Raw genomic sequence first — 9,533 nt, forward strand, 5'->3', positions numbered from 1 at the left:
TTTAACGCCAGAAGACGTTCAGGTACCTGAAAATTGTGAAAATGACGAGATCTCGATAAATTATGTCTTTACAGGAGAGAAATGGGACCGAAATAAAACAATTGTCAATGAAATATTTGCATATAATGTGGAATTAAATATCATGCATGAAAATAAGGATCTTGAGCCAAGATCAGTCGAAGAATGTCGACAAAGAAATGATTGGCCAAAATGGGAAGAAGCCATGAAAGCTGAATTAGACTCACTTGCAAAACGTGAAGTCTTTGGACCTGTAGTCCGTACACCTGAAGATGTAAAACCTGTTGGATACCGATGAGTATTTGTGAGAAAACAAAATGAGAAAAATGAAGTTGTGCGCTACAAAGCCCGACTTGTGGCACAAGGTTTTTCACAAAGGCCCGGTATAGATTATGAAGAAACGTATTCTCCTGTAGTGGATGCGATAACATTCCGTTATTTGGTCAGTTTATCTGCATATCATAAACTGCATATGCATTTAATGGATGTGGTAACAACCTATTTATACGGCTCATTAGATCGGGATATCTATATGAAAGTCCATGAAAGACTAAAAATATCTAAACCATCCAATGAATATTCGCAAGGGTTATACTCAGTCAAATTGCAAAGATTTTTATATGGTCTAAAGCAATCTGGACGAATGTGGTATAATCGTCTTACTGAGTATCTGGCCAAAAATGGATTCAAGAATGATGATATCTATCCATGTGTTTTCATAAAGAAATCTGCATCTGGATTCATTATAATTGCTGTGTACGTTGATGATTTAAATATCATTAGAACTCCTGAAGAGATTCCAACAATTATAAAAACTCTAAAAGAAGAGTTTGAGATGAAAGATTTTTGAAATACTAAATTTTGTCTTGGCCTGCAGATCGAGCATACAAAAAATGGGATCTTTATTCATCAAGCGACATACACAGAAAAGATCTTGAAAAGATTTTATATGGATAAGTCACATCCCTTGAGTACCTCAATGATCGTAAGATCTTTGGATGTGGAGAAGAATCAATTCCGTCCTAAAGAAAAGAGTGAAGATATCATTGGTCCTGAAGTACCATATCTGTCATGAAGTACCATATCTTAGTGCCATTGGAGCGCTAATGTATCTTGCTAATAATACGCGACCTGACATATCATTCGCGGTGAACTTACTAGCAAGGTATAGTTCCTCTCCAACCAGAAGACATTGGAGTGGAATCAAACAAATCTTTCGATATCTTCATGGAACGGTTGATATGGGATTGTTTTATCCCTATGGATCCAAGTCACAACTAGTTGGCTATGCAGTTGTCTGATCCACATAAAGGGAGATCTCAAACAAGATACATGTTCACATATGGTGATACAGCTATATCATGAAGGTCCACGAAACAGACGATAGCAGCAACCTCCTCTAATCATGATGAAATACTAGCGATACATGAAGCAAGTAGCGAGTGTTTTTGGCTCAGGAGTTTGATCCAATATATTCTGTTATTATGTGGACTGATTGATCATAAGATAGCTTCAACTGTCTTGTTTGAAGATAATACAGCATGCATTGCTCAGCTTAAAGGCGGATACATCAAAGGTGATAGAACAAAGCACATTTCTCCCAAATTCTTCTTCACCCATGATCTTCAAAATCAGGGAACAATTAATGTCCAACAGATCCGCTCAAGTGACAATCTGACAGATTTATTTACAAAGTCACTCCTAGAATCCTCCTTTGAAAGATTGGTGCATGAGATTGGGATATGCCGATTTCGAGATATTAAATGATGTCAACAAGAGGGGGAGACTGTACTCTTTTTTCCTTGGTTAGGTTTTTTTTTTCCATTGGGTTTTTCTTGACAAAGTTTTTAATGAGGCAGTTCCCATCACATAGGATATTGTACTCTTTTTCCTTCACTAAGGTTTTTTCCCACAGGATTTTTCTTTAGTAAGGTTTTAACGAGGCATTATCTTGAATGATCATCAAAGGGGGAGTGTTGTGATAAAGCATGAGACGAATGCCCATTAATGTTTGGGCAGCTAACTTTTCCAAGTGAAAAGTTTAGACTATCAAAGGAAGACTGAAGCTAATTCCATTTGAAAATTTACCTTTTGTATGCCTATAAATAGGAGGCTAAGCCTCACACAAACACAAAACAAGCAATAATAAAACAAATATTCTCTCTTTCTTACACTACAAAGCACTTCTTTACTTTCTCTCTTCATATACTATTAATTTAATATTAATATATTATCTTTATAGTAGTATAATAGTATTGGTAAATACTGATAATAGTGTTTTTCTATTTATACTTTATTTTATTACCTCTTCCCTATTTATTTTACAACAAGCGACACAATTGGTAGTACAAGGGGTGACTAACAAGTAATTTGCTTTAAAACTTAAGTATTCCTATCAGATTTTGCCAATATGTATATTGGCTATGAAGCATTTTGCTATTTTTCATGCGCAAGCTGTACTTTGTATACAAATATGAAATTCAAGAATTGCTATATACATTATAAGTTTTGGCCACGTGAAAGGCCATGAACTATTAGTGCTATTGATGCAACACTAATTAATGGAGGGTAATATGGGGTTCATCCCTAGTCCAGAACCCCCAAAACTACCTGGTTCTGCATGCTTCACCCGACCAAAGTGTCGAATGTGACGCAGAAGTCTTGCCAGGAAGGTGTTGTGGCATATTGTTGAGCTGTCACAGACCACGGCTACATGTTTGCGTGCCCTTGTGATGGCAACATTGATTCTTCTGCTATCACCAAGGAATCCAACAGCTCCCAATGTGTTTGACCGTACCTGTTTAATTTACAAGGAGAAAACAAGCCAAACAACATCAATTCACATGAAAAACTGATACAGCACAGGTTTTGTTTTTTATTTTTCGTGAGTGAATGGCTCGTATCAAGGTCCTATAATCAGGAACTTGACTAATCAAATCTGATTTAGCTGAGGTCCCATGAAGAAAGTAGGTAAATCCTCGCTAGGAGATCCCTACATCCTTCTCAGAACCTAGTTGAGTTAGGCCAGAGTAGTCAAAGTCTTGATAATAAGAACCGGATGCTGGCATTGAGAGATAGAAAAATGATTGCAGTATAATAACCCATTCACATTCTATTGCAATTGGATGATATGGGCTCTTTGACAAGCTGTAAATCACTATTGAGTTTCAGATCATACCATGGATAAAATTACTGCATCAGCTTCGCGACCTTGAAAACTATCAATGGTTGCAACCTCAGTACCAGAAGCTTCAGGTACCTCATCAAGCATGTCCCTCAGAAGCTGCACTTGAGCGACATAAGGGGACTGCACCACAATGGCAGCTGGGTTAACACCTGCATTTCAGATTCAAATTATCAAAAGGAAGATCTTATTCGAGATCACGATCAACAAATAATGTCACATGATTTTATAAGTATGATGAAAGAGAGGACATGCATTAACATATTTTTTCTTGACTTACAAGTAATATGCTTAAAATTTTAAGCAAGGTTGGAAGTGGCAGAAATACAAGGCACGACTCATTTTGAAACTGATTGAGAATTTGAAACTTTATAGAGAAGATGCAATATTATCTAGAAAATGTTCCAACTAGTATAGAATGGAAGGGTCATCCCAAGATTTTATTTGATCATCTATACAGTTGGAGAGTCAAGCCTTGGGTATAAGTACATATAATACATAGAAAAAAAGGAACAACCAAAGAACAACCTGCCATGCCCTACATGGTTGATAAGTTTACTTTGTTGATATCACTTGTTGTCCATACCATAGAACATTCACAGTAGGAAAATAGTTTTTTGAAAAAGTATTACCCAAGATCATGAAAGTCACAACTTTAAAAGAGTCAAATGTTATTACCAGCATAAACCAAGGAAACGACGTGCTGCAGAACTATATCAGCTTCTCCTTCATTATAAAATGAGCCTGTTCCTGCTGGATCCAGATGCTCTCCGCAACCAACCGACAGACTTCCATATGGCATTCTTGTATCAAGCAATAGCAGTGGACATTGGGTTATCCAAGTAGGCTGCAAAAACAGAAAATGCATTCTCCCAAGTATTAGCGGAAGTAAATGGAATGGAAATACCGACAAAGATCAAATACATCCTAGACTAAAAAGCACAGACAAATCAGAATAAAACAGAAAAGATATGACAATTCACAGAATGGTAACCAACAGGAAGTTATTTGTTAATTTTATACATTCTTGACCACACTTTTTGAGAACTGTTTCCTGAAAAGTGTTGCCATTTGTCATCTGCAGGATTACATGTCGTCTATAAAGAAGCATAAGTGATCAATATTACATTTTTATGTTCATATGCAGAGCTTATATATAGAACTTCTACAAACAACTTGAATGATCTTGGGCAGCATTTTTGAAAAACAAGAACTGGCAAAGCAGACAACAGGAAGAAGTAGAATAATGATTTAGTTAGGACAACCTTGATTCACTTAAATGAAAAATGGAGAAGTGAAATATCATTTTTGGTTATAGTACCTTAACAAAAGGAGAGTCTACAAGAAGATGAGAAAAGACAGACTCAGAAGACTTCAACAATCCTCCGTACATCTCCTTTGAGGCCCAACTAGCAATTGCATCATTCATACGGTATTGTGTTGTTAGCCTGGTGGTTAGAATCCCTTCGTGCAATGCTGTAGCTCTCTCCAGTAGTGATATTCCTAGGCCACCTTCTAAGGCCTTTCTGGACAATATGACAGGAGCAAGTTGGCATTGATCACCAGCAAGAATACAGCGCTTTCCCTGCAATATAGGAATCCAACAAGATGGTTCAATTGCTTGTCCTGCTTCATCTATGACAACCAGGTCAAAAGCATCTAGCCTTCGAATCAAGGGATCAGCTGCTCCAGTATTAGTGGCAAGCACAACCTGCGCACTAGATAAAACTTCATTCATAGTCTGTTTTTCTTTTTTCTTGAGAGACCTTCCCAGCTGTTTCAGAAGTTGCCGTATGCCTGCAGCTAGTGAATCGTCCTTTAAACAAAGTCTTAGATCCTTCCTTAGATTTGACTTTTTCCTTTCATACTCTTCTCGAAAACTTGCAAGCTTTGCATTTACAATTGCACCTAAAGACTTTGATCCCACAGCTTTTGAAATACGAGCAGGATTTCCAACTCGGACAATATTTAATCCAACATTTGAAAGCTTTTCAACCATGTTATCAACAGCTGCATTCGTAGGTGCCGTCACTAGAACCCTTTCACCTTGTTGAACGGCACATACTATAAGTTGCTTGAGCAAACCAGTCTTGCCTGTACCCGGAGGCCCTTGGATAACCAATACAGGTCTCTTCTTATTCAAACCCAATGCAATTGCTCGCTGCTGAGAACTATCGAATGTTTCATTTTCTAGCAGTCCATTTAATTTTTCTTCTTCCCAGTCAACAAAATTATTCTTCTCAAGCCATGCAACATCTTCCTCTTCTCCAAAAAGTGTAGCTACAACAGCAATTGAAGGATTCTTCTTCCGCAAACCATTCTTCTGAAGCAGCATTAGAGCTTCACAGTTGCGCTGGAAGCAAGAAATATAAGTTTTTTAAAAGACATATATTTACATGTATAGTTAGTTAGCCAAGGAGAGTATTAGTGAAATTGATAGATAACCATAATAGTCAGATTATGTTGGTTAATCTGTTTGAAACTAATCAGCAACATATATAGCTAAATTTTAGAAGAGAAGTAGGTGGCAGTTAGTTGACACTTGCAACCATAGCACTGTCTTTCCTTTTATTTCTTTTCCAGCAAACATCATATATTTTCATTTTTATTTTCTGAATTTGGTCAAACACATCATTGTGGCATAGCCCTCCCTTGGCTACAAAATTCTCAGAATCTTACTTCAACCTTTTTACGAAAAATGTTTCTTCGAACCACAGAATATTTCCACTATATGCAATAATTTACATTCTTGATTTCAAATACCTCATAGGTAAGTGTATCAGCCAGTCCTTGAATACGGTCTATGCGCACACTCTTTCCGAATAGTTTGGAAAATGTAGGATCACCATGGCGTGACTCTAAAGCAACAATAATACTGCAGCCATCATCCCCAAGATTGTTCACAAATCCTTGTATGCAAGAAGTTGTAACTGCACCCCTGCTGTCACATGTTCTGACACAAACCATATCTCCAGGTGAAAGAGTAGTAGGTGGTAATCGATGGTTGCCTTCAACCTTGAACAACACCAAATGCATTCCCCCAAGTCCTGTTTACAAAATAAAATGGGATCATATAGAGGCATTTTAAATTACATGGTCCAAGTTTGATTAACAGTCTCCATAATTGCATCAGTGAAGTGTTAACACGGCATAAAGAGCGGCATATGTTTGAATAATAGGGCAAAGGTTAGCTAAGAGCTTTATTACTCAGGATAGACACTGAGTGGATCATATTGCAATTTTACATGCTAAAACTAGACTAGTCAAGGTCTATCCTAGGTCTGAGTCTACCTTCAACATTTCCATTCCTCCATAAAGTTAACTGAAAATTCTTAACTTTTTGTAAGGAATATTAACAAGTGAATACATGGATTTACCAAGCAAATATGATTAAGTCCACACTTTATAAAGAAAACAAGAGCCATATACAGAAGTAACAAACATACTCAATCAGACATTTGAGAAGAAAGATTGTATTTTTAAATCTACAACAGAAAACATGGATCAAATCAATAAAAGATATGCACTCAATAAATGGCATCTGATCCCTATACATTCACTAGAATAGATGGGTGATTTAAATTAAAACAAAAAATGAGGATGATTAAATAAATAAAAAAGAAACCACTGAATAATAACTACTGACAGACTATACAAACATATCAATACATTAATATAAATGAATTCGGAATAGTCTTCATGAAAGAACGGGTGAGCGACTTAGTCCTCCTGTCATCTCTGCTTCATGGCACTTATTATAAATAGTGTTCCAAATAGTAAGTTGTAATGAAGTGAACAATTCAAGTTCTTTTATGGCAAATGGAATGGACATAATTAAAGACATGTTGAATTGCAGATACCAAATTGGCAGGATATTTGCCTACTATATCTCTCGATAACTCGTAAGAAAATGAAAAAAGGAGAATACCGGTAGAGGTACTGATGGCAGTTAAGTTGCAAATGGTGTCACAGAGTTCTTGCTGAGGCTGGCTATGGCTAACCAAGAACTCAATCGGTCTTGAGGGGTCTGAAGCATCATCCAGAGGCCTAGGAACAGCATCCAATTCCTCCTGAGTGAACTCCAATTCAGCATCCCTTTCAATACGGAGTAGTTCAGACATACGGTTGGTGAAATCCTCAATCCTCTGCTGCATTGCTTTGACCTTGTCCAAGTCCATTCCTAAAACACCTTGGACAGTCCTGGGCAGGGGATGGGCTATCTTTCTGGCCACTGCTCGATGCTGAGCTGTAATTGCAAATATGATCGTTAGTTTAAGTAAGCAATCACGTGTTAGAAGTGTACTTAAAACTAAACCCCAAAAGCTAGTTCATGCGATAAGTCCAAACTCTTACAAAAAGTGCCCAGGCCTTATCTCTAGGCAAGGTATGACTCTAACCATAATGACACATATTTTATTATGAAATTGACATAGTTAGTTAGTTACCAAATGAAAGTTGTATATAGGTTAATCTCTACAATGTAAAAGCTACCTGAATTGGCGAGAGTTTTAAGCAGCTTCCAAGACTGCGTTTGGCGCCAGTCTTGTAGCAAGGACTTATTCTGAAGGTCCTGGAGAACCTCCCGAAGCTCCCTCTGGAAGTGATCAAAGAGAGTTGGGTAGTGTGTGCAGGCCTTGAAGCACATCACTTCAAGCCCAAGTGGCATCGGAACAGCGTTCAGATAAGGCTGGGCCTCGATCACAAAAGTCAGACCAGGTCCCATTCGCTGACTCAACTCCCCGAATTCCACTTCCCCCTGCAACTCCGCCGCCGCGAAATCCAACGCCATGGCCCTCATGCTCTCCCTAATCCATCTCACAACACTCTTCCCAAGATCCTTCCACCCGAGAGGATCCCCATTCCCATTGCTGTTACCGTTACCGTTACTGTTAGTTTTCTCCGGAGACGGAGGCCGAGGAGTAGGAGGAGAAACCGTTGGCGTCCGCGTTCTTCTTCTACTTCGTTTAGCGTTCCTTGGAGCCGGGAGCTTCGTTTCGCTGTTAGCGGCGCTTCGAATTAGGCCGAGGCCGGAGACCGACGAAGAAGACGACGACGAGAACAAAGAGCGGAAAACAGAAGCGCCGCCGCCGCCGCCGCCGTGCCTGGTACGAGCTAACAGGCAGAGCGAGGCAAACGAAGAAGAGAAGGGAACTCTAACGGCACAACGGAAAGGCACAGAATTCGGAGTTGATGTCGCTGTGGCAGTTGCAGTTGCAGGGATTCCACCGCAGAAGAAGCAAGCGGGTGCAGTTTCCATGTGTCAGTTCCTGATTGGCTGGCTGAAATTACCAATTCAGCCAGCCACTCACTCACTCACTTGATTGGTTAGATATTAGTTTATTCTTGAAGCTCAAGAGAAAGAACGGAAGTAAAGAAAGGAGGGTTTTGAATGGGAACCGCGAAGTGCATTTGCGGCGAGGAAAGAAGAGACGTTTTTAAATTGCGAGGGAAGTGGGATTTTTTTTAATGAGAAGGAAAGTTAAGGGTACCAGCACCACAACACTTTTCATTCATTCGTTGAAGCCAATTTCATTTGTTATTTGCTTTTTTCTATTGGGCTATGAAGTGCACCAGAAGAGAACAGAAGAGAAGAGAGAAGGGAACGGAGACAAGGATAAAGACAAGGGGCCACCCCAAGATCCAAGTTCTTATGCTGATTGGCTCCTGTGATTTTGTAGCGTGGCTGCCTTTAGCCCTTCTACTATTTGCTGACGTGTTCATTTCCCCTTCTGTTATTTGCTTCCTAGATTCTGATTCCTTCTCTTCCAGAACCTTCCTTCTTCCTACTCCGCTACTTTTTTTTTTTAATGTTTTCTCTTTTCATTTTAGAATAACATTGTTTCTAAATCTTATTTTTACTCTAGTATTTTTTATTTAAATAAATGTATTAATTATTGAAATAAATAATTTTAAAAATTATTATTGAAATAGATTTTATTTATCGTGTAAATAAGATAAGATTTAGAGACGTATAAATGAGATAAAATTTAGAAATAAATTTTAATAATAATTTTTAAAATTATTTATTCCAATAATTAATATATTTATTTAATTTATTTAAATAAAAAACTCCTTTACTCTATAAACAGAAGAATGTATAGAGAAAAAATATAATTGTTGAATTTTTGTTATTTGACTTAATTTTCTTTATGAATCTAAGTGGCCAAAATTGCTTATTTACTTTTGGATGTTCTACAATAAATATTTTCGGATGTTTTCGAATATATGAATTTTTAAACATCTTAAAATTTGGATTTTGGATAATCCAAAAATTTAATCAATAGTGGGCGGTAATTTAGAGTTGGAATAAATGGATTTTTCACTTAAATAA

At 37.7% G+C, this 9,533-nt stretch overlaps 1 protein-coding gene across 1 annotated transcript; it reads right to left on the reverse strand.

The window, feature by feature from the left end:
• Positions 1-2,387: 2,387 nt before the first annotated feature.
• LOC112727098 (DNA polymerase alpha-associated DNA helicase A) lies at positions 2,388-8,902 on the reverse strand. The gene is made up of 7 exons (XM_025776726.3): positions 7,694-8,902; positions 7,131-7,448; positions 5,966-6,249; positions 4,524-5,555; positions 3,881-4,049; positions 3,197-3,354; positions 2,388-2,815 (listed from the first exon to the last, which is right to left on the reverse strand). The coding sequence occupies exons 1-7, from the start codon at positions 8,457-8,459 to the stop codon at positions 2,573-2,575; spliced, it is 2,970 nt and encodes a 989-aa protein (XP_025632511.1). The 5' UTR covers positions 8,460-8,902; the 3' UTR covers positions 2,388-2,572.
• Positions 8,903-9,533: the final 631 nt, after the last annotated feature.

This window comes from Arachis hypogaea, chromosome 12, assembly GCF_003086295.3.
Source record: "Arachis hypogaea cultivar Tifrunner chromosome 12, arahy.Tifrunner.gnm2.J5K5, whole genome shotgun sequence".
Lineage (NCBI taxonomy): Eukaryota > Viridiplantae > Streptophyta > Magnoliopsida > Fabales > Fabaceae > Arachis > Arachis hypogaea.